Source organism: Pangasianodon hypophthalmus, chromosome 24 (assembly GCF_027358585.1).
Source record: "Pangasianodon hypophthalmus isolate fPanHyp1 chromosome 24, fPanHyp1.pri, whole genome shotgun sequence".
NCBI classification, from domain to species: domain Eukaryota; kingdom Metazoa; phylum Chordata; class Actinopteri; order Siluriformes; family Pangasiidae; genus Pangasianodon; species Pangasianodon hypophthalmus.
This window is the reverse complement of record NC_069733.1, coordinates 12,778,197-12,804,480: the sequence shown is the minus strand read 5'-3', so window position 1 is coordinate 12,804,480 and position 26,284 is coordinate 12,778,197. Positions and strand designations below refer to the sequence as shown.

Here is a 26,284-nt window from a genome sequence, read left to right as displayed (position 1 = left end):
GGAGAGTGGTCTGACTTGAACAGCAGCCACATGAACTTTCATAGGGTTTCAAGTCGATTGAAGTTAATGCCCTTTTTACCTGTTAATTGAGCATAAGCAGCATGTGACATTAATACCACAGCCCAAGGTGAATGGCAGCACAAGAAGCAGTGAGCTAGTTAAAGACAGGAAGAAAAAGATCAAGTAAAGAGAGGATCTAAAAATTCCTGCATCCTCAGGTAGGTTCCTAATATCCCTACGAGGAGAACAAGCAGTCATAGCCAAGATCAATAAACCTGTGCTGGAGCTGTGCTGGAGACTTGCCAGGGTCTCAGTGGGCAGTAAATGAAGACTTTAGGCTGAAGATTTATCCTGGCTGAAGATTTACTGTCCTCATTGCTCTGATGGTAGAGTAAGAAATGGTTCAAAGAGATCTGTCTCACCACTCACTCTCAGCTCAAAGCTGGCTGACCAGTGCCAGATCAGAACCAACCTCCAGGGCACCATAAATCTAATTCAGGAGGCACAGGGATGCTCATAGAGGCCCTTCCAAGTCCTCAGAACAATGCTATTGCACTTAAGGTCTTAGGACTGTGATAATGTACTTTCCATATTGGAAGGGGCTTCAAATGTGCATAAAAGATGTCCTGAAGATATTCCCATTTGGACAGTGAGGATTTTGACCTCTCTTTCTTTATTTTTTACAACCCCTAAGGTTTTCATTTATCTTTTCTCTCTCTTTTGACAAGATCAAATGACTTGCAAAACCACTGACTGCTAACGGGTTTTGCTGGCTCTTTAAATACAACTGAGGTCACACCATAAGCATGGTTGAAAGAATGGAGTGAAAAAAATTAGGAGTGTGTCAGGTAGTGTGAACCTGCCAGGAAAAGATGAGCACACGAGAACACTCTGTATTAGTCCCTGAAACAAAACAGCAAAAACCACTATGCAGCGACCACATGCGTGGAAGCAGCTTTACAAAATGCAAAGGTAAATATATTTCCAGATATTAATCATACAGATGTCTGCATATGGTGAACATAGCAAAAACCAAGTCGAACCATGCTCAGCTTCATCGATCTATAAATATAAACAGTTGGGTCATTGACTAGTTCATGCTTCTAGCACAACAGTGACCTCACAATGGCTTGCAGAGGTGCACAAGGGAGACTTTGTTTGTCTAGCCATATTATGCATTTACAGTAACTCAATTTACTAAGAGCTGCCAAGGGTTTCCTGACAGCAAACACCTGGTCTTGGCTATTTGAATTGGTTGAGCTGGCAGCCTGCCTACTCAGACACAGTCAGGAACCAATGCAGAAGCACCTTCTCTGGATCAGCTGTCTGCTTCTTCAAAAGATAAAGCTTGTGTCGTGGTGCTGGCTGGCAGAACAACAGGCCACACAGTGGGGCCCTGGGTCGGGTCTATCAAGAAAGGGAACCCCCCTTCTTTGCAATCCCAAGCTCCCCACTTTTTACTATCCCAACACTGACAGATTATCCATTGGACCGAGATGCAGAAATGTGGGCCTCAGCACACATAGAACATCTTAAGACCCTCTACAGATGATTTCCTTAGTTCCTCTACCCCCAAGCTTGGGAACATTGATTTAAATTCAAGGTTCTTTTGAACAGCATGTTGTGCCTCCTTGACAATGTGTTAGTTCTGTTCGCGTGCTATACTTGACAACATTTTGAACACAAAAAAAAAATTGGGAGAAAGAGACAGGAAGGAAGGAAGGAGAGGGAGAGAGAATGTAGATGGTTTTCAGTAAATTAAAAACAGAGGCACTGAGGTTCCAGTACATGAATGTTGATAGAGCAGAGAGTTAGAGCAGGAGAAGAATCAGCCGTCTGTATTAAACAATTCCTTACTAAACAAGTCAACACAAGTTGGGTCAAGATTCTCAGAAGCTTTATAGCAGTAACTGTAAGTCTTAATTCTACTAACATCATCTGACTGTTTAGGTGCAATGCTTGTGAGAAACAGAAAACTCATTATCTTCTAAACACACAGCTTGAATGGTTACTAATTTACTTATTAGCATGTGTTCTTTAGTGCACTACTGTAAAATAGGCCTAAGCTTGTAATGCGAACAACCAAAATTCTTATATTCATACCTCCAATCATGTTTTTACCAGTCATGTTTTCATATAATGTCATTCATTTGTGTGCACATGATCCATATAACAACTTTTCAAACAGCCAGTTGGATTGATTCTGTGACGAAGAAAAAGAACAAATGGTATTTATTAAGTACAGCCTATGAATTACAGTTCATGGTTTGTACAGCTTTTCTAAAGAGGAATTCGTGCATTCAAGTGTAACTTGAGTGTCTGTGAGTGTGAGAGAGAGCTGTCACCTGGTCTCAGAAGTACATTTACATATCAAAATTTGCATTTTTTTTAGCACTACAAAGATGAGTCTGTGAGATTTCTAATCACAAATTTTATTCTTTAAATTTTTAAGGTTGTGGGCATTTTATTACAAGTTCGTTTTTTTCTCAAAAATTAGCAGAGCTATGCAGCTAGACGAATGTAAAATGAAACAATGACCCACATAAACAACTTCTTATACCTGGCATTTTATCAGTTAACTTTTCCTGTTAATTCCATGATTTTTTAAATTCAGTTACATTTCTGCCAAAGAAATAACATGAGCTAATATGTCTACGCGTTCTAAAAAGTTCCTGAATGTTTTGAACCATTGCTAACTAATGTAGATAATACTACACAAGTGCTCAGTTTGTAAATTTGAATTTTATCTTATAATCTTATAAAGCCTTTGCAGGCTATTTGGCACAAAATATAAATAACTAGTCATGTTTTCATTGCAGTATGCCATCCACATGATCGCCCCTGTAGCTTTCATTTTCAAACAAATTTTAGATCAGCTGGTAGACTGATATAAATTTTGAGAGCAGGAAATCACTTGATGCTTGTACTATAGAAGGCTCTTGTCACATGCCAGTAGTGCTTTAGGTCCACTGCAAAGATCAGAGAAGCTAACCGCTAATATAACAGTCAATTCCAATAAGAGAACATATTTGGCACTGCAGGCTCATTGGGTCAAGGGTTATGTTGTCCAATCAAACATTTGCAAGTTGTTTATTCACAACTGAGCACATTTCAAACCTTGAAAACTTTACAAATCAAGCAAAGACTTTCAAACATCTGTATACAACCAGTGGTGGTTTTGTGTCAAATTTAACTCATTTTGACATTTAAAGGTAGTGAAACAAATGTTTGTACAGGTGCTACACACTCAGTTTTGACCCACATGTAATGAATGAATTACAGGGGCTCCTGAACCAGTGAAACAGTAAACCTGTGAGTAGGCATACTGTTTGGATGGGAAAGTGTGGCGACACTCCAGGGGAGCCCTGATACAGTCTTGAGCTCCAAAATTGTTCCCATGGGAAAACAGGCACCACTACAACCCTACTACATTTTACTCGAATGTAGACCCATAAATGTGTGTAAACTCATGTACAAGCTCTTCATTTCAGGAGAAACAGGTTTGGGTTTATGACTATAAATGTATAAAACCTGTTTGAGTTCTAGTTCATTTTAATCACAGCTTTGCTGCAACAATGAAACAGTTTGGTATTCTCAGCATCGTTGTAGGAGACCGTGAGCAAGATTGAGAGGAATAATTCATGACAACATTCAGGAGATTAGGAGGACAATGAAGAACAAGTGTCAGAGCATGAGTACAATTTGGAGCAAAACTGAGCAAAAAAATCACAATTCTTCAGATAAATAAGATGAAGAGATTCCTGAAGAGGATTATCAGGGAGCAAGGAGAGGCATTTATGTTGAAGAACAACACTATAAGTAGCATACCTAAGGGCAGTGAGGATAGCAAAGGAAATGTCATTGACACCAGTGCCCATATGACTTTCCCATTTGTAGAACATTTTATCAACTTTGCAGCTCTTCATTCCAACGGCCACAGAAAGAATTGTCACTGAAACTAGAGTGACAATTCACAGTATGCAGGGGAAGCCCTCTTTGGGCTTCTAGTACAGATCCAAGAGTGAAGCTGGTTCTAGTATCTAGCAAGCTGAAACTGGATGACACATTCCACCATGTCCCTGGAGATGTTCAGCACACTAGCAGCCACGATGAGATTTGACAACCGAGAGTCCAGAGCTGCAAGGCAAGTCAGGGATCAGGATTATCTTGGACAAATGTGTGGAGTACTTGCCTCAGATATACAACCCTTGTCTTGTGGTCACTGTGGATGAGACACTTGTCCCAGTCATAGGTAATAAATTAGTGTACTTGTTATTTTACTTTTGTTATTCTATACTATATGCAAGGTGTTGAATCAAATACTTTGAAAAATTGATTTAAGGTCACTGTCCTTTCCAACCTGTACATGTTTGGCAAACCAGGACAATACTTGTTATTCTCTGTGTTGGATTATGGTATTTTGGGAGAGTTTATGACTTTTTTTCACAAGCAGGAAAAAGGACAATAAACGAGTAATGTAAAATGAAAAAATTAAAAACTACCACTTCTCCTGACCTTTAGAAATGATTTAGACATTTAGCATTTAGTACTACAATGTGACCAATTGCTCTGGTCTTTTGAAATATAACACTCAGAACCCTACATTTAAAACATGCTAAGACATGTGACTAAAAGAAAATCAGTCTGTGGGTCTTTAAATATTCTGTGGGTCCTTTTCAGTGATATTGTCTAGTCTTGTATTGGGTATACTGTGTGTACACCGAGTAAACTGGCCATTAGAAGGCATTATACACAAATAGCCCAGTAAAAAAAGACTGCTGCATATACGTGCGTATGGCCTCGACTGCACCATTGGTCCTTTTTCATTCAAAGAATAACTAAAGAGAGGAGACACACCGGATTCCCAGCATTTGATCCTTATGACTCAGCAGTGGAATTGGGAGGTCAGGTCAGATGTGAATGAGCTTTCAGCAGTCTCATCTTGGCCTGTAGCGGCCAGTCTCCTGACCTCGCCTGCTGGCTAGACAATAGGGAGGATGGTCACAATGTGAGCCTGGTTTTTAAATGGAGGCACGGCACTGAAAAGAAACTGCCGACTGAATGGTGTCTCATCCCGTGGTGGAGAGGACTCATAGGGGTCAAGGTTCACCTACATCTGACAGAGACGTGTGGGAAAAGCCAGGCAGGATGCCCACACATCTTGCCCGCTGCCCCTCACCCAATTAGATCTAATCCTAAGGCCGGCCAACAAGTGGCCCCGTGTTACAAAGGGTGGAGACATCGTTTGCAAGGGGGAAGACCTAGGAAAAAGGACAAAGAATGACAAAGACATTGGAGTAACATCACATATCATGCTTTCATTTGTCAAAAAGGCAATCAATACATACTGGCTGAATGTGCTGCAACTCCTTAAAGGGGCATAATAGGTTCAATTTAGGAACAACATATCTCATTTGGTTTCTTATTCGATCTGAAGTGGTGAACTTAGTGGTGGGAAAACCTTCTAAGCTCTCTACTCCCAGTGGTGTGTCTGGTGTGTCATTCGAATGCCTTATTAACTAGATAACATTAACATGTCATGTGTCTGAAATTAGAGCTTTACTGTTTAACGTAATAACGTAACACTCTGGGTTGGTGGAGGACATGTTAGGCTCTTTCACGTATGACCATGCAGCAGTGAGGGAAAGGCCGAAACCCGTGACCTTGCATCCCAGTCTTCTTATGTGATAACTGAAAAACACAAGAGGCAAGGGCTTTCCGGGTTCACCCATCTTACAATGGAACTTCTCCCGCCACTTCCCTTTTGAAGTCCTTCCAAAGAGGAATGTGATAGCTAGACAAAGCCCAGATCCATCAAACCACATGCAAAATGCATGTTCTCTCAACCAGATAGGCTAGGGATCATGGCATGCTCAAGCAAGGTCTGCCTGTCCTCCATGGGTGTAGAGGTGATGCTTACAAAATAGACATTCACATACTTCTGGTTTTATTTATCAAACTTCTCTGATCTAAGATAGTTTTTTTTATCTGTTTTCACATGCTTAGGAAGATGAGCATATTGACAATTACCAGTGATTCTTGCTCAGTGCCAATTTTCCAATAAATATGGTATCATTTCTGTATACAGACAGTCATAAATTAATGTGTTATCTGAAATAATTAAAAAAATAACAATAAAGAAAATAAACATTTTTATGTCTATGTCTGTACAAATTGAAAATGGTTTTCTTAAATAAGTAGTGCTTATTTTTTATAGGAAAATAATTGGAAAATAATAAACAGTGGGGTGGTGAAATGTGGTTTGATGTGACTGTTGATTATTTTCCCATAACAGCATGTCCCAAAGTATTCTATTCCTTTTATACCACAGCAATTTGTCAATACTAACATTTTTTTATTTATTAAAGAATGACACATTGCACCTTTTATCCATTTATAGTTAGGTGCACTGCTGTGGAACATCCACAAGGCAAGCCAGTTTCTGTTATCACTCTGACCGTTATAAAGCGCTGACAGTGAAGACTCCTTCCAAAATTGCTAAATAAACATCACCTCACAGAAAACTTCACCATATAACCAAATACACATTTTTAAAAATCTTTTATATAGAGCAACCTCCATAGTGTCCTGTGTAAGTTGTAACTATAGAACTGTTCAGACATTAAACAACATCTTCTGGCCAATCAGATTCAAGAATTCAGCAGCGCTGTGGTATAAAGCAAATTATGATCCACATGAAAACAGCTAGCAATACATTCCGTTGGAGGCTTTACCTAGAGAAAAGTTGAAATTGATGCATTTGCGTTCATTTAAAGCCCAAAACCTTGTTTAAAAATGAAACTCACATACTCTGTTTGATATTTTGCTCTTTCTCTCTCATGTTTTGGGTTGTTATAATGGTAAGAATTGAGAAGGTACACATAAGATACACTGAATGCCACCCAGTTCATTGAACATTAAGTTCAATTTATCACATTAAGTAATAAAGCACTTAAACCAATATGTAAATGTTATTTAATAAGAGAATTCACTCTTGAGTTTTGGTTAGCCACAGTGCAACATGCAGGCAATCTATTTCCACAAAATGGGCTGTTGGAAGCATACTTTAGGACACATACTTGACACACAACCAGTACAAGTACTTTTCCATTGCTGATGGCTTTATTTATGGTAAAAAGAATATGAGAAGTTCATACACAGAAGAAAGGTTTAGGATGAAAGTGATCGAATTTGAAAATTTGGGTATTGTCCAACTTCTACATATCAAAAACTGATGGAAAATATAATTCTTATCAAAATAAAGTGCATCAAAGATCACAGTATATTTCAGTATAACCATAAACCAAGCTCAGTGTACCAGAATTAAACTTCTCATACAGCTAGTGATGCTAAATATAAAAGAGAGATTTCTTAAATATGAAAAAATTATAAATTAAATCCAGATTTGGACATTCAGTGATTCTTATTTACAGTTCAGTCTGTTAGAAAGTAGCATTACACATCCATTTTAGTGACTAACTAATAGCATGATCAACATGATTGACTGGATTAAATCATTCCTTATTTCCTGAATTCCCATTGGCTGTTAAATTCCGCATGAAGGAGTATTTCGTTATTCAGCAATGACCTCATTTGACAATGGCTGCCAAAAGACCTTTTTGGAAAATATCTTAATTACAGAAAAAGACTCACTTGGCCATGGGCTCATCTTAGTGCATGGCTCAGTGTAGTCTCACATTGTATGGTACTCCTCTACAGCACACTGACATCTGTTGAATTACTTGATGGAATTTGGCAGCATGCTAGAGCGCTCTGAAATACTGACTGGCTAACACTGGCTAAATAATGTCAATTCAGCCTTCATAATAACCTTCATGCTCTTCACTGTTTTCAAGGCAACAAGGTGTGCATAAAACAAACAGTTTAGTCAGTTAAACTGTTAAAACATAAATCCCGACCTCAGTATTTATGAAGCACCAAAGCTGTCCAACCGCTTGTCCCAAAGCACCCCCAAAAAATCACTGCACTTTACTTCCATGACAACATGGAGAAGATAAAACAAAAGTAGTTATTGTACTATATATGTACAAAACTCAGTTTCAATCTTCCAGTAATTAGTGTAAAGGATTAACCATGGATGCTTTAATACTTTGAACATGCACATAACGTAGAAAAGATAGCCACAAACATGTGCACACACACACTTTGCAAGTAAGTTTGGTTATTGTTTGAGTGTGAGGGACTCCATCTGTCAGTGCACGGAAGAACAGTCATCAGTCAGCTCCACACACATGGGCCCCAGTTGCAGGCAAACATTCGCTCTGAGCAATACCCAATACGTTACTTGACAAATTTATTGGTGCTATGTCAGTCATTAATCAGAGCAGAAAACATGGATTTTGTCCATATTTTCCTTTGGTGAGCTGCTCCAGTAAAGTACATAAAGTACATTAAGTGATTTGCTTATTTTAGATAAACAATTTACTTAGAGTCTGCAGTAGGTGGCTTTAGTTAGGCTTAAGAAAAAAATTATTTCATAGATTAGCATCATTAGCAAGTGATGACTCAATAAATCTTTTTACTTAACGTTATGTCGGGCTGAACACATCACAAAGGTTTGCACAATCAGATTCAAATGTATTGTTTAAGTCTGGATTACAGCGAGCATGTCCAGACCTTTGACATTTTTCAGAATCATTTTCATACTTACACTCACCGGCCAATTTATTAGCTCCTGCCTCCAGCTTATTCATGCGCTTGTCCAAACAGCCAATCAGGCGGCAGCAGTTCATTGCATAAATTCATGCAGATACAGGTCAAGACCTTCAGTTAATGTTCACATCAAACATCAGAATGAGCAAAAAGTGATCTCACTGACTCTGACCGTAGCAGGGTTGTTGGTGCCAGACGGCTGCTTTGAGTATTTCAGAAACTGCTGATCTGGGATTTTCATGTAGAGTTTACACAAAATGGTGCGAAAAACAAAAAAACATCCAGTGATCAGCAGTTCTGCAGACAGAAACACCTTGTCGATGAGAGAGGTCATAGGAAAATAGACAGACTGGTTTGAAGTGATAGGAAGTCTATAGTAACTCAAAAAAAAAAAACATTTTTACAACCGTGGTAAGCAGAACAGCATCTCAGAATGCACAACACTTCGAACCTTGAGGCAGATAGGCTACAACAGCAGAAGACCACATAGGGTTCCACTCCTGCCAGCCAAGAACAGAAATCCGAGGCTACATTGGGCACAGACTCAATGAAACTAGACAGTTGAAGATTGGAAAAAGACCAGGCAACAGACTAGTGAGTGTATATATAAGAATAAGCCAATACATAATGGAGAGCAGATACTAAATATATTTCATTGCAGTTGCAAAAAGTTGTAGGTATCACCAAGTAGGTATCTCCTTTAGTTTACTCATCAATGCAAGAAAAAAAAAAAACTTGTATACTTGCCGTGCTTTGATTTTATTGAGTCTCTACCTGGCCCGTTCCTACAGGTGGGAGGGATGTGTTGAAATCAATGAGGTGAACTAGCGTCACAGCTGACAATGACACACAATGTGCCAGACGGCTGCCAGAACTTTCAACGCTTTTTTTAATTGTGGTGCGGGATGAGTAATTGTTATCACCACCTCATGCTCGAAAGTTCAGAATGTGCCAAGCTGAAACAGGACATTCATTAACAATCTGCATATGAATCAACAAGCCGCCTTCGGAGTAAATTAAGCAATTAAGCCTATCGGGTGTCCGCCTTAGTGACGTAGTGAGAGCGATGAAAACAGCGTACACTGAGAAAGGTCAAATAATAACTAATAACTTCAGATTTGTGTGTGTGTGTGTGTGTGTGTGTGGTTGGTTGGTTGGGCATGTTTTTATGTCTTTTTCGGGTCTGCTAAATGCTGTAAATGTAAATCAATAAGCAAATTAAACTTTAATTCATATATAAAATTACTGAAGTCAATCAATTGAGGTTTACATTAGTTAGTCTTCTTATGACTAAATTTACACACACTCAGGAGCATGAGTAGAATAAGAACCAAATTTCTGGTATAAATACTCCTACAAATGATTTACAAAAAAAATCCATTCATATCCATCTTAATCAATGAGACCCTTTGTTTGTACCCTATTTTAATCACATTTGGCAGAAGATGGTATTCAAAGCAAGCTGCTTTGAGAAGTTATACAACATTAAGAGGGTATACAATCCAAGCATACAGCTGAGGGTAAAGGGCCTTGCTCAAGATCCCAACGGTGGATATCTGCCAATCCTGGGATTTGAACTCACTACCGAGCACTAGCTCAGAGTCTTAACCACTGAACCACCAGTGCCTCAAATGATCACTAATTGTATTTAAAGAGGTTGAAGTATTTCAATCATTGCACCATGTGTAATAGAGTAAACAACTATATATGTTGGGGGATCAGCTCGGAGAAGTGGTGAGTCAGTGGTTATGGCACTAGGCTATTGATCACAAGCTTGTGAGTTTAAATCCCAGCACTGTCGAGCTGCCACTGTTGGGCCCTTGAGCAAGACCCTTACTGCTCAATTGTATCCTGTCCCAGTTATAAGCCACTTTGGATAAAAGTGTCATCCAACTGAGTACATTAGTGCTGCCCATGTTAAAGAGAGCTGAATTTAACTCTAAATCAGACAGAAATTGATCTTTATCATAATACAAAAAAGAGGTGCTGAGAACGGAGAGAAAATCTTTTCAGGGTAGGAAACAACCTAAGTACTCTGATTCATGTGGGTGCCACTAAAGTCACCTGCCACAATCCTACTCAAAATATGCAACAAAAGGGTCTGTTTATACTGACCTGGGATGAGAAAATGATAACCTGTGATAGCAGAGGCCACCAAACAAGCTTGATAAAGGTCTTTTCTCTCCCTGAAGACTCCGTTTAGCACTGGCTGCATATTAATGTGTCAGGAGCTGGCAACTCAGGAAGGAACTCAAAACAGAAGTGTCTCTCTGTTTATAAATGTCTCCAGCCATTTCAGTACGAGAAATATTCAAACAAGTAAAGTGATGATTTTAGGAGTTAAATGATAAAAAGGGACAATTTCTTGTTAAGAAATGTAAATTCTTAATGTTAAATCATTTAACAGAACTGTAATTCCATTTGATTAAAACTGCATTATGAATGGATGAAATCCAAGGCAGTTTCTTGCTAAGGATTTTTACTTAAGTATAAGTGAAATATGATTAGAATAGAAGCTTCAGTGCTTCTCCAAGATCAGCCACAAATAAGATGTTTTTCTTCAAAACATTTTCAGAACCTTCCACTCTTGTCAGACATGTTCAGGCTCATTTAATTGCAGGATCAGATTAAAAGGGCTCTGTGTCCTGGTTATAATAATAAGAATGTGAGAAAAGGACATAAACTGACAGATTTGATACTCTAGCTAACTGCAGTGGATTGCAGTAGCCCACCCTGACACAATGCCATTGGAAGATGTGTGTGGGAATAGCGATCTGATATGTTTTTTGGATTCTAACCATAAATGCTTCAGGGCAATACTTTTTCAGATCAGATTTGATTGCTGTTATGTTCCACAGGGCCTAAATTACAAACGATCATAACATCCACACAAATACCAGGATATATAAAATTTCACTAGATGTTATGGAAAGGAAACTCAATTTTGGAAGATTGCCTTTAACAAAGCTTTTTGTTTGGATTAAGAGAAAATGCTATTTTAAAATAAAAACAATATTTCATTATAATGTTTTTAGAAAGAGTTTTTTTAATGATCATTTGTGATCATATAATTTTATTACACCATTTTGAGAGAGGCGGTAGTTTTGTTGCTATAGCTTTGTTGCTATAGGTCTGATGTGACACCTCCCCAGCTGTAGGCATTAACTATATGTAATTTTTTTTTTTTTTTTTTTGGAAATCAGCCAATCAGGGTCAACACTAGTAATGTGTGCTAGACTCGAGATGCTTTTTTAGATCTAATTCTTTAAACTAGATTACTTTATCAGTAAGCTATACAATTCACCAAGAAAGACACAGATTGCACAACTCACTAAATCTCTGTGGCTCTGTGTTAAGTCTGATAAGAATGTATCAAAATGTTTTGTATCATAGCAAAAAGAGTTTTGATTCTACAAGAAGTTATGGGCTATGAGCCTTTACAGAATATGGTACTTTAGGATACTTTAGGATGGCTATAAATAATAAAGTTGCACCCTTTAAATTCATTGTCAAATGGCGACTGCTCACCTAAAAAGGTTGTTTTTTCATTATGTGTTTTCATTATGGAATGATACCACCTACTAGACCTGAATTTATTATGAATTTAAATGTGTTATTTATTTATATGCTTATATTGTCTTTGAATAGTGTAGTAAAATAATCAACAATAAAGCAGAGTTACTGTCACACCCCAAAGTTGATTATTTTCCAATAACAGCAAATCCCAAAATGTTTTTTAATTCCTCTTATATCACAGCAATTTCTCTACTGTTACAATATTTAATTTAGTAATGAACATGTCATACTTTTTTAACCAATTATAGTCACATTTATGTAACATTTGTGTAACATACATGAGAAAAGTTCCTGTTATGCAGCTTGTCATGTGACTGGAAACCACAAATCTTACATCTTGAAGACTATACCCTGTCAGAAAACTTAAAGTTACAGCTTTACCTTTGACTGATACAAAATGCTGACACTGGAGACTCCTTCCAAAAATGCTAAATAAAGATCTCACAGAAAATATCTCACCATACATGTGATTAGTTGCCCACTTGCTACTCAGATAGCAGGCTATTCTGCCCAAATATTGTAACGTTAAACTCAGAAGGGTCAGTTACAGCAACATCAAGTGAATTGTGGCCTAAATGTGGCCTATATCTATTGGGTATTTTAGATTTTGGGCTAAAAGTGGCCCAACTGTAAGATTGTCTCATTAAAATTGTATTGTGTATGTGTTGTAGTAATCAGATTTGCTGTTTGAGTTGATTTGATGGCTATTTTGTGGTGGTATGTGAGAGGGATGGGATGGGATGGGATGGGAGGGATGGGAGTGGTAGGTGTGGGAGGGCCCTGGCCCATCACTCATTGGGTAACCATGGGCATCTGCCTTACACACATTTCACTCCCCTGTCACTCCCCCTGCAAAACGTATATCGTTTAACATAGCCTATTCATGACCTCTTTTGTTTGACACTAAACTTATTTACTCTTACTGTTGGATTCCTGTTTGCTGTGTTATGACTCAGGTTCAACCTGACCCTTGTGTGCTTCATTAAATCCTATGTACATTTAAATCCAGTCTTAAGCCTCTTCTTTACAAAACCAAAATGGAGCTTTTACGGATTTAAGGCGCAAAGATGAATGCCTGTGATATGGAAACAGCTCATAAAACCTGCTGATGTTACTGACAGTAAACAGTAATTAGGAAAATCCTCAAAGGGTGTGGAGATTTTTTTCTCTGATCACATAAGGAACTGAGGTATTTTCACTTACACGTAAGGGCCACGCTCAGCATACCCAAAAACAACTATTAACATTATCTATTGGCAACTGGAAAAAAATGTACATCAAAAAATTAAAGAATCAAATCAAATGTGAGAAATGGATATATGCGAGGAACAAATGCATACCTTGTTTATACCGATACACAAAAGATTACAAGTTTGTGCAAACACACCACACAAAAGCCCTCCTGATAAAAAGCCTTCACTTTCCAAGAGGATCAACATTGTTTCTCAATTCACAAGAACATCTGTCTCAATATCCTTACTGTACAGCAGCACACTTACTCCTTTGTTATTAAAACCAAAAAGATGAAAGGAAGTAAATAGTGTTTGAACAGTGTTAAGTACCCAGCAAGTACGATTTACTTGAGCAAAGGAGTGGTCCCTCTAGGACCCCAAAGGCCTGGACTTTTCACAGCACTACCAAAAGAGCTGTTTGGTATATTATACAAGAATATCTCAAACAGGTACATACATGTCCTTGAATAATCTAGAGAATAAAATGGTTACTTTGGTAGACACACGGAATGGGTTTAGTGAAACAGCTCTGAAAAGTTCCTCTAAATATCACCTTTTGTCCAAAGTGAGGTTGTATTTGTGTAAGGCACTGTGTGGTGATTCAGGTGCGGGCCCTCAGGCATCTACTTATCCTGCTAAGAGGCCTGTCGCATATAATCTGGTATCTGCCATGAGCCAGGCTTACTGATGTTGCTTGTTTACAGACATCTGCTTTGGAAACCAGGCACTGATAGAGTGTAAATGTGTATGTCAGAGGTGGGGCGGAATGAGTTAATGTAAATCTGTCAGTCAGATTAAAGAAAGTAATAAAAGTGGACTCAAAATCAATGGAGTGCAATGGTTGTCATGCTGATATGCTGGGGCAAATCTTGGGGTCAAGTAATAAACACAGCAAGGTGATAAGCCTGTGTTGAGGTATGTAAAATAGTACACGAGGGGAGCTGTTTAGAAAGATGATGAATGAAAAAAGAAGTACTTAAATAGTAAATACTCAAAGATACTGGGATAGATAGATAGATAGATAGATAGATAGATAGATAGATAGATAGATAGAACGAAGAAAGGAATACAATTCTGAAAGTATGTACAAATATACTGCACATGTAATTTTGCAGATGTATTTGGGGTAATATGCAAAGGCATCAGGGTATAGTAGTATAAAACATCCTTTATGATGATCAAAACAGCTTACAGTACAAATTAGCTGTTCATGTCTCAGTATCAAGTAATGCAAATTAGATTTAAGTACATATAGTCATCTCCAGATTTATTAGCACTCTAGGCAAAAATAATACAAAAAATAAACATTATGAAAACATGATAACAATCATAGTTTCAGCACGGCTTCACCAATATGTAGCTCTGCAACAACACCAAGGGTTACTGAAACTACAACTGGAATCAGGTGTTGTGGTTAGATGAGACCAGAATCAAACTTTTAGACCACATACAGCATCATCTGCATGCTTTGCAAAACAAAATGAGGACTGCATAGACAAAAGATCATGTCAGTAAAACATGATGGTGGATCACTGAGGCCTAGCCAGTGTTTTGTGGCTGGTGGTTTGGGGGCTCTTGTAAGGACTGATGATATGATTTCTCTATGTGCCAGGGCATTTAAGCTTAATAAAAAATGACCACAAATGATCACAAACATACATCCTAATTAAACAGTTGCATGAACACAATATCAGTATTTTGCAATGACCGTCTCATTTGAACCCTAATAAAAACCTGAATTAAAGAGGAAAAACCACATGCACAAACCTAAGAATATGAAGCAGCTTTAAATGTTCTGCATGAAAGAGAGTTGAAAAATCCTCTATAAGTGTCTCCAACCGTGCTAGACATTACAGGAAGAGCCTCCGTGCTGTTTTCTCTCCAGCGAAGGCTTTGCCAAATATTTATTGTGGGAGTGTTTAAATATAAGTTGTATACCTGGAGGTTCGCATGAAAGCTAATATGTTCTTTATAAAAGCCAGATATTACAAAAGAGGTTAATTGTTATTTAAGATCCCTGAGCATTTAATAGAGCTGCACAGTGATTAAATTTAATTAAATTGTAGTTGTTATAATGGAATATTATTTAAATAATATTATGGTGGCTATTTATCAGTGGTGCAATTTGCCAAGAATGTGATGCGATATTATTGAAATAAAAAATGGACAATAAATGTATTCTATTGCTGCAAAGTTTGTTTTTTTTAATCCTATCACTAAACTAAAGGGAAGCACTTAAGAAACAAGATATCGTACGCCCATAAACACTACTAATACTCGTAGTAACACACATTGCATATTTTCAGCAAAAGGCATCAGCTTCAAAATAGACCTAAAACTACCAGCATCTCAGTGGTTAGACATCGAGACTGTTGCTGTGAAGGTAAAATCTAAAATATTTTTTTGGATGATGCAGTAGGTGGTGACTTTCTAGAACATCTTGCAGGGACAAAAAAGTTTCTTGTTGTCAAAACAAGTCCAAACACATCCCATGGGCAATGCCATTCTAGAGCAGTGCAGCTGAATTCTAAAAGTGGAGAAGGCGCTCACGTTACACAGTCGTGCTGTTATTTGTGGTGTTTACCCAATGACATGAACAGGAACTTAAGGGGTTACTAAGAGCGGTTACTAAGATTTTCTTCAGACACCACTAATAGACGGGCGCCAAGCCATTACTAGGGTGTATTACATTGCTGTACAGATGACGACTTTAAGGAACTCTTTGAGAGAGCAGGATGCTATAAATGAGGTCTGTTTTTAGAAGAACCATGGCAAACAGTAAAAGGTGAGTTTGTTAAATCAGAACTATAAAAAAATCACTGTACAAGATTCACAGGTCTTCCAAAAGCAAAACATTAAAGCTCCAAATATCATTAATGTCATAAACATAAACAGCATTTTTTTAATCAAAATGAATATGAATCTGCTTAAAAGTTTATTAACTTCCCTCTTCTTTCATGTTCTTATACAATTTAACATTTATATGGCAGCCAAAATTAGCATTATGCCAAAATAAAGCATTCATATCTTTTTTGCTATATTGCAAATTTTTTTCAATACATATTTAAATTTATTTTTTTGAAAATATTATTTTAAACATGGTCTTTTTCTTGTTCGTTCATTCGTGTGACACAATTAAGCATTTTTTTATAACCACAAAACTGCAAATTATGTAAATAAATAAATAAATAAAACCTATTATAACCTATCAGCTCTAAACAGGTTACATTCAGAGCAATATGGTTGCCATATTATTGCAGAAATCCCAAAACAGAAGTCAGGCGTTTTAATTGCTGTAAACAAGTACAGCTTGCTCCCTCCCTTGGTGGGAAAAAGAGCAACCTCAAAAAAAATATGAATGTGTGGAAAGAGCAGGAAGGTGCTAGGTGTTTTAAGTGAAGGAGTGACTGACCGTGTCGGCCTATTGTGTCCCCAGGGGGCAGAGTGCATCCTCTGTGTGCCCCCAGACTCCCATGGGCCTCATTCAGAGTTAATGTACCAGACAGCACAGATTACTTACTTTGAAGGCTCTCCACTTGCCTAAAGAATTCCACACCTCCTTGCCTGAACTCCCAAGTTCTGTTATCAGAGCTAAGGGGCAAAGCTTCTGAGGCCTACTGCGGCATCAGTCAAAAAAAAAGGGAAAGAAAAGAAAAGAAAAGGGTGAAAGTGGCACTCTGGGTGGCTGAGTGAGAGCTAATAAGCATCACTATATCTCTCAGTTTCTGCATGACTGCCTGCTGGTGGATTCTAAGTGGGCCAACTACAGTAGTTTAAGTACTTCAGAATGCTTTACACATATTTTAATCCAATCCTCCAAATTAGCCTTGAGACTCTGCTAAAAATTTAAACGGAAAAAAGTATGTTTGAATTTTACAGCTCCAGTACCATTTAGTTTCAGATACAGTTCATTACAGTCCATTTACACCTGACCATTTCAAAACATTACAGCTAAGAAACAAAGGAGGAATGGGTAAATTAGCATAGTATAGCATAGTAGCTTAAAATAACAAAGATAAGATGTAAAAGTATTATTAAGCAAAGGTTTTGCACTAAAAGCAATGCTACAATGACTGACTATGTGCTCAGGATTATTGACATTTTAATCACTACTGAAAAAATAACCCCTTAAACACTTATTATTTATTCATCTTAAAGCATATTATTCAGTAGCTACTATAAAGTATTCAGGAAAAGTATGTAGTAATAACAGTAAGAAATGTAAGTCTTGACCACACTGATGTGCCCTGGGAGTTTATTACTGACTTGTTACCACCATAATTACTGACTTATTATTTAGCAACAACTAGAAAATTAACATGCAATTTATGGATAAATACAACTTGTTACCACTATTTTTCCTGATTTACTGTTGTGGTTATATAGTTAATGCTACTGATTTATTGTTTTGTAACAAAAATGAGTGGACAAATGCAATTTTTTACAAGTAGTGTTATCACACGATTACACATGTATTACAGACCTGTGAACTATTACTGATATAGGTTCACATAACTGATGTGAATAACACACTGGGAAAATGTGCTATTTAAAATTGTTTTTGTTAAAACTGCATGTCAGTAATTATCTTTTATCATTCTAGGATAGCTGTTAAAGTGATGTCATTAAACTTTGGAAAACCTTTAGTCAGTTTTGTAGTCACTTTTTGATAGTGTTAAAAACACCACAACACCACAGACTTCCACTCTGACAGCTTATGTACACTCAGAAATGTGGTGCCTTCCATATAACTAGTACTACTTCTTCATGCTACTTCTTTTCTTTCTTCATGCAAAAAGAAGCACTATTTTTATTTCACTCATTTCATTTACATCATTGGCAGATGTCTTTATCCAGAGCTGCAGAAGTGCTTTATAGTAGCCATTTAAAAAAAAAGAAAATAGGCCAGGGTCTAAGAATACCAAAACCCTTTTAGAAAGACATTAGTACATGTATTAAAAACAGAGAACAAGTCAAGGGTTTACAAGTCAAGGTTTGTTTTCCTCTAAAGTAGGTTTAGTCCCCACTTCAGTCTTTAGTCTTCATTTGAAGACAGCCTGTGACTGAGGTTCCGTTCACATGTATACAGAAATTTTCAAAAAACATAATTTTTTTCTTTGAGTCCACTTGAAAACTGTGTTTTGGGAAAAAACGTGGTTTTGAAAATGTTGAAATCAAAGCATCTCCGTGTGCATGCCCATTGCAGTTTTGTGTGTTATGAATGTGCTAGGACTCATGGATCATGGATGCTGACCAGGTTGTTACTTTGTGGTCTGTACCTTCTTATTTGATATGATGTTTGCAATTTAATTTTGATTTGTTTTATTATTACATTATCATGTGGCAACACCAGAATATGATATGTACTGTAGTGGTCAAACTACACAGAGAACAAGATTTTGGCTTTGGATTTCTTGGGTCTTGTTGATTTTGTATTCAAGTGTAAACTGAAGGAGTAGTTCCAAGCCATGGTCAGTCCACACATATGAATTTTTGTGTCTGTCATTTTTTGTTTCAGGACTGTGGAAGGAAATCTTTTTGAATATGGAGTGGTAAAAACTACTTTTTAAAAATATCTGTGTATGTGTGGATGGGGCCTCGGTTGTAGGGATATGATGGCATGTATAGGAAGACCTATTAAATATAGGTTGCAGTAGTCCAAGCACGTGAGTGGCCTCCGTGTAGACAAAAGGAACCTACGTGACCAAGTCAGGTTAGCAGTATGAGCAAAGATTAACAGGCGGTTGTCCAGAACTACATCAAGGATTCGTGCATTAATCACTCGCTGTGATCACACAGTTTTTTAGGGAGATGACAAGAGGCTGATGTGGGGCTGCAAGGGATATTTAGCAACTTCTTCTTTAGATTCGGTTTCAGGTGATGAGCTGCTATCCATGATGAGATGAAACCTGAGTGTATAAGGGAGGAATGGGGAGGATGAGTTGTGTGTCATCAGCATAGCAGTGGTCTGAAAAGCCATGTGCGTATTGCTTTGCTGTGTGACTGGGTATAGAGAGAAAGCCGAAAAGGACCAATCACTGATCTTTATGAGACACCAGTGGAGAATCTGCATGTCGGAGATGTGAATCCCCTCCATGTCACCTGATATGACTGTACGTCCATGTAGGAAGTGAACCAATGCCATGCTAAGCCACTGATTCCTAATCTCATGTGAATGGATAGATGAACCTTGTGGTCACAGCACCTGAGAAAATAAGAAGGATCTGGATTGATGATGCTTGATTTATGAAACAAATTGGTGATAACTTGGGTTGTTTGTCTCCAGTGAGCATAATCTACTAATACTTATACACAAAATTAACCAATATTAACCAATATTGAGACGGAAATAAAACTTTTATGTATGTAACAGGCTCTTACCAAGTGTTAGAAGTGACAATATTCCTAAAAAGTCTATTGCTTTTCACTTCCAAGTTAAAAGGTAGGGACTCCAGAAGAATAAGAAGTAATACATTAGACACAAAAATCAGAGGAACTGGGGGCTCCTGAGTAGTGAACAGAAAAGTGTTCACCTTTTCGTTGGAGGATTGCGAGTTCGAATCCTGATGATACCATAGCCATCCGTGGCCAGGAGACTGGAGAGCAAAATTGTGCATGCTGTCTGGGTGGGAGGAATGACATACACTCTCTCCCCGTCAATCACAGTAACACTAGCCAAACACAGGCATATGTGAACTCATGTATGTGGAGGAGTGGAGACAGCCCTTTCTTTTTCTTTTTCTTTTCTTTTCTTTTTATATGTTGACCTGTATTACAATTTGTACTTTATTAATGAAATACGTCATACTTTTTAACCTTTTATAGTTGTGTTTAATGTTCGTAAGCCTGTGATTTGAATTACAGCCAGCATTATAGTCAGAGCTGTGGTGTTACAAAAAGTTAATTAACACCTAATGAGCAATCAGATTCGAGAATTCAGCATTGCTGTGGTTTAATTAAGAGTACATATTTCAGTACATGAGTGAATATGTGACAGAAATGTTAAGCTGCTGAAATGATGCACATTCATGAAACTCTTCTAATAGATGAGTAAATTTGTGTCAATACATTGCTCAAGAAAATATTTCTTAAGATTCACCCCAGCTACTTCACGCCTCTGCATTGCCTCTCTGGTGCACTTGCTTCAGCACTACCCAACTCTGCTGCACCTGTTCACGCAGCTCCACCTTGCTGGCATTCTGATCAACCATCCTTCAATTATTTTATTATTAGACAATAATTTATAATATTAGAAAAACTACATAAGATCTAGCATAATCTGTTATACTGTTTATCCCTGTTTATTGACTTGTATGACAATACACCAAAGAAATGTTTTCCTTTTCCAGCATTTTCTATCCCTCCTCTAGTACTAAGAAATTTATCCTTCAGATCCTATCAAGACCACATTTATAATTTCTTTCACATTAGCTGGGGATTGCAGTAAGAACACAACAAGGAAAGAAGACCTATGATTCATCCCAATGTTTAAAACTGTATTTAGTCATCTGAGAGTAGGGAGAGATTCAGGTGAACTGTTGCTCTCTTGTAGGGCACAAGGCCAGACTATTATTCATCTACACCCTAGCTGCACGCAGAGGATGAAATAAGCAGTCTCTGCTCACCATGTAATTTGCAGGTGGTGCGCAGAGAGTTGGTCTGCAGAGTTGACGCTCTCACCTTGGGTGAGGTCATCTACAAGACGTACAAATCTCCAGAGAAGCAGGAAGAAGTTTCATCTCCAAGACTGGCTTTAGGTGAAGTGTGTATTGCCAATGAGGTAAAGCAAAGAAGGCAAAGGAAAAGCATCTCAAACTTCTGACCTAAAAAAATCCATGTTCAGTGAACCCAATAGTTGTAAATTTGCTGAACTCAAGTTCTGTTGCAGTCATGATAGCCCTGATTTGTGTTAACTTCATAACCTCATCCTGGTCCATTCAACTCCCTGTAACATCGTACCACTCCCTGTAACATCCTGTAACATCCTCTACCTTCCAGTCAGTATATTGGATGGACAGCCCTTGATATTATTAAGCACATCTTGAATCAATGATGCTGGGAAAAGACTGTCGTAACTCTGAAGAATCAACTTCTATGATAAACAGTTCAACTGGAGCTGTCTCACCAGCAGAAATGGTGGTTCTTGATGATGCATAGGGCAGACTTACAGTAGATATGTGACATATCTTTTATTCTGTAACCAGGGTTTGTAGTGTATGTAAAGGTGAGTCTGGTGAGTATGGTATTCAAGGATATTAGCTGCACTAATAATCTTTTAAGTAGTTTGGATGTTACTAAGTTACTGCCCTTCAATCTAGCCCTCATGTACTTCCTACAGAAGTAGCCATAATCCCCTTCTGGTGTGGTTTAGTTATAGCAAGACGACTGAACTGTGGCAGTCTTGTAGTTTTGATGTTGTATGTTCTAACAAAATGATTCTTAGGTAAAATATGATTTCAGAATGATTCCCATTTCAAACCTGTTAGGTGACACTCTTTAAGAATGTTTGCTATCAATCCCAATCTTAATAGAAATATTCTGTTATAATATTTATGGTATATGATAAAGAAAATCATTTAATCCCAATCCATTTAATCAAAACACAATGGAATTTAAAAAGCTATTAAAACTATCCAATGCCCACCACAAGGCTCCAAGAGCATGCAAATATTCCAAAAAAAAAAATAGTCTGTTACAGGCAATTTCCATTGATTATTCCAAAGAGACAATTAATGTTACAGTCCCGTGTTTTATTGGCGATGACTTTCTCTATTCTTCACCTAGCATACCAATTTCCACTTGGAAGAGTTTCAAATATGTGACAGAAGGGATATCTCGGCACCTCCATATCCTCCACATGACAGTGTAATTCCCTTTACCCCGCGGCCATGTCTGCAAAACTCAGACAGTTTACATGCTCATGTAGCTATGCTCTAGCGAGAGAATAGGGAGTTGCCAAGATTTTGCGTATTCAGTGTGATATTACATACAACAGTTAACCCATTCATTACCTACAGGTCTCAGACTGTGGTTTTAAGAATTTTCGGAAATTGTGTCTGTTTGCATTGTTAGCTCGAGCTAACACCATCCATATATAAATATACAGTTTCTCTACAGCTATGATACAAAACACACTGGGGTAGGGCTGGGATTTTTGTTCAGGTCATTTCAGTTCAGGTGGGTGTTGGGGGTTGTAAGGTGTTTAGGGGCCTTCCTGAAGACAGGTGCTATTTCTGTATCTGCCAGAGGGGAAGGTCTGTGGGATGGGTGAAAGTGGTCATGCACAATGCTGGTGGCATTTATGGTAATGTCCAATGATGTTCTCGGAGGGTTGACCACCTTCTGGAAAATCTTGCCATCCAAGACATTTAAAATTCCTGTACCAGATAGGGTTTCATCTGCTCAGAATCCTTTTTATTGTTCACATTCTCATAGTGCAAACTGACTACAAGTGATATTTGAGTAATATGTACATAACTACATAATTGTAGTTTCATAGTTCTATGAATGTAACTTTAAGTGTGAAACAGTTGCAGGGTTAAGGTCCACACAACATCCTAAAAAAGCTCAGTTTTAAGCATGAGGTTTAAGCATCTAAAAAAATTTTAATCTAAAAGATTGTTATTTACTAACGAATATTTGTTACTGTCTTCCAGAGCACTACATTTCAAAAGACAAAAGAAAACAGTCACCCCAAAACGTAGCAGTAACGTCAAACATGTCATGACTGAAAAAGGTTATTGTCTTCATTTTTGTCAGCTGTATACACTGATGCTTCCTAACTATCATCATGGACCAAAAAGTCATTCGGGACCTAGGGAAAAAGAAGACAGAGCCACTTTACTAACACTCCATGAAGGCTATATGTATAAAGACCTATGATTACATTCATAATATGTCATAATGGATTCATAAGGCAATATATACATGGTTATAATTATTTATGAAAAGGCATTATAGTTTATAACAATACTTATAATGCATTTATAAATTGTTAACAGATAGCATTATTGGCAGTGTTTATAACAGATTAGACCTATATCACCAATACCAATCAGCAAATTCAGCCCCAGTTTGCTTAGTGTATGTTTAATTTCATTCAGACATTTTGTCATTTGGTTTCTTGAAAATCCCTCTGCTACAATTCATTTGTTAAATGAATAATTGAAAAAAATCAAGAAACATCTGCACTATACTAAGGTGGGATCGGTTTCTTTAGTATTCACGTTGATATAATGTGTTATGAACACTACTTACAATGCATCATGTTAACAATTTATAATGCATAATAAAGATAGCTATAAAATATAGTGCATTCTGATTAATAATTATAGCAACGCAAATAATGTCTTATGAATGCATTATACCATGATAAGATTGTGTTCATTATAAATATGACCTTCATAGAAAGTGTCACCACTTTTTCACCATAACTAGAGGTGTGAATCACAGCAGAACTCATGAATAATTCTTTCTGTATACACAAGCAGAAGCTTCTTTAATTCTTTAGTTTCTGAATTTTAACACTATGTTCTTAATACAAATATTAGGGTTCGGTTTTATATTAAGTGTCATAAAGTAGACATACTTATGTATTTATTTATGTACTTAATTGACTATGTGGAGGTTTAAGTATACTGTCATTCCTGCTTTATTCCTATGTTACAAGTTAAGTACCTGCTTTAGTTTCTACTACTTTCCTTATACAGTTACTAAGATATAAGTTGAACATTACATACAGATGGGTGACAAATTAAAGTAAAAGTGTCTTACTAAAGGTGTTTGGCCATTACAAGCCACCAGAACAAATTCAGTGCTTCTTGGCATAGACTCTACAAGTCTCAGGACCGTTCTTCCAAAAGATATTCCCTCAGTGGGTGTTTTGATGATGTTGGTGGTAAAGACAGTTGTTTAACATGTCACTCTATAATCCTCACACAGGTGTATAAGTGGGTTGAGATCTGGTGACTGTGAAGGCCATAGCATATGATTTACATCAATTTCATTCTCAACAAACCATTCAGTGAGTCTTCATGCCCTGTGGATGGGGGTGGGGCCATCCTGGAACAGACCACGGACATCAGGATAGAAATGATTCATCATAAATATAATCAGTAAAAAAAAAGAACTTCGTATTGAGTTGAAGTGATCTTTCCTTCTAAAGGGACAAGTGGGACCAAACCATACCAACAAAATGCCTCCACAGCATAATAGTCGCTGTTTGTTCCCTTAATTTCCTTTAATCGCCCATCTGTATGCACACCAAAGAAACTGTATTAGCATTTCTTTATGTTGTATAATTGTAGAGTTATGAAGCAGGTGTGTACTTACATGTGTAACCATGGTTCCCAAATTTGGGGACACTGATATGGAAAAAAAAACTATGAAACGTGCAAAGTTGTTGATAGTAAAATAATGTCCGTACAGCACAGATGAGATAGCTGCTATCACATGATAAGCTTTCTAAAATAAAAGATAACACAATGAGGAAGTCTGAGGATTTGCATTGTGCTGCGATGGGCCAGTGTTTTGCACTATTTATTTATCTTGCTGTAGCAGGATCTATGAGGACTAGTCTGAAGCGATGCCAAACTTTAGAATCTCTTAAAGGCATAAGCCTCTGAATAGACATCCGTAAGTGTTCACATTATCATTATCACACTTTCCCACTTGGCATACTGTGGTTTTCCTATTCATGCTGTGGTCGTTTTGCAGTTTCCTTCCTTTTAAGCTGTCCTTTTTATACCTAACTGCTCTAATTGAAACGTATTAAAAGTGTCAATATGATATAAACTCAAGCCTTTTTGGTATGTTTGGCACCAAATGAATGAATCGCACAATGTACCTACTCATGGATTTCCTTCACATAAAGAAGAGTGTTTGCTTGTGGTAATTAACTCCGCTTCCTCAAAAGGCTCAGTGATATTGTGCATGTTTGTGTTTGGATAAGTGAGTAGAATCAGTGTTGTTTCATACCACACAAGTGGGTATGCTTTTATAACATGCAGTCTCCCTATGCAGAAAAACGACTCGGGTTTGTTCATGCTAGACATGCGTTTGTTTGGTTACTACGTCTAGACACAGCTGGCTTGGGCTGGGCATGTTAGAGCGACACACCTTATTCCTTGTATCTGCATGGCTTGTGTGAAAGTGCAGACAGACAGAGGAGAGATTTAACTATTAATGCATAATGAGAAAGACACTTAAAGGAAGCTTTCAATTGTTCTGTCCTTCCTGTGGTGCTTTCCTTCTATGCTATGAATATGGGAGACGGTATTGAAGGATGTTACAGACCCCACATGAAAGACTTCCGTGGAAAAACAGTGAAATATTAGCGTTTATGTAATGGAAAAGTACAGTTAAAAAGAAAGACTCTAAAGGCTGATTGGATGATAAAGTAAAAACATTTGCTTAATGGAACCACCACCATAAACCACAATCACTTTGTCATGCAAGAATGATTTAAAAATGTCTAGCTATTAGTCAAGTAGCCACAGGTCAAAATGAAAGTTAACTTTGAAAAGTTAAACACTATGTCTAGACATACAGATAGATAGATAGATAGATAGATAGATAGATAGATAGATAGACACAACACTACAGCCTAGTGGTTGTAAATACATAGTTTATAATTTAATGTACGTTTCAGAACCATGTCAAAGATGCTAGGGCTGTGCAGCCAATCAAAAACACCTTCTCATAGTGCCCTATCGGTTAAACAGATTATGAAAGCAGGTAGCGTTGCCACCTTATAGCTCCAGGGTCCCATGTTCAATTCTGAGCTCTGGTTATTGTCTGTGTGG

At 37.5% G+C, this 26,284-nt stretch overlaps 1 protein-coding gene across 4 annotated transcripts in view; it reads right to left on the bottom strand.

Moving 5' to 3' along the window:
* Positions 1-26,284, bottom strand: part of arl15a (ADP-ribosylation factor-like 15a) — an 82,544-nt gene that overhangs the window by 9,350 nt on the left and 46,910 nt on the right. Inside the window, exons 5-6 of one of the 4 annotated variants that reach the window (XM_053228744.1) lie at positions 24,499-24,542; positions 22,175-23,295 (exon numbers count right to left, since the gene is read on the bottom strand). The exons of 2 other annotated variants lie outside the window; for them this stretch is intronic. In XM_053228744.1, the coding sequence (XP_053084719.1) occupies positions 24,513-24,542 (30 nt within the window). In that variant the 3' untranslated portion in view covers positions 22,175-23,295; positions 24,499-24,512. Of the gene's footprint in view, positions 1-22,174; positions 23,296-24,498; positions 24,543-26,284 lie in introns of those variants that run through there. One more of the 4 variants, XM_053228743.1, reaches the window with a different exon arrangement.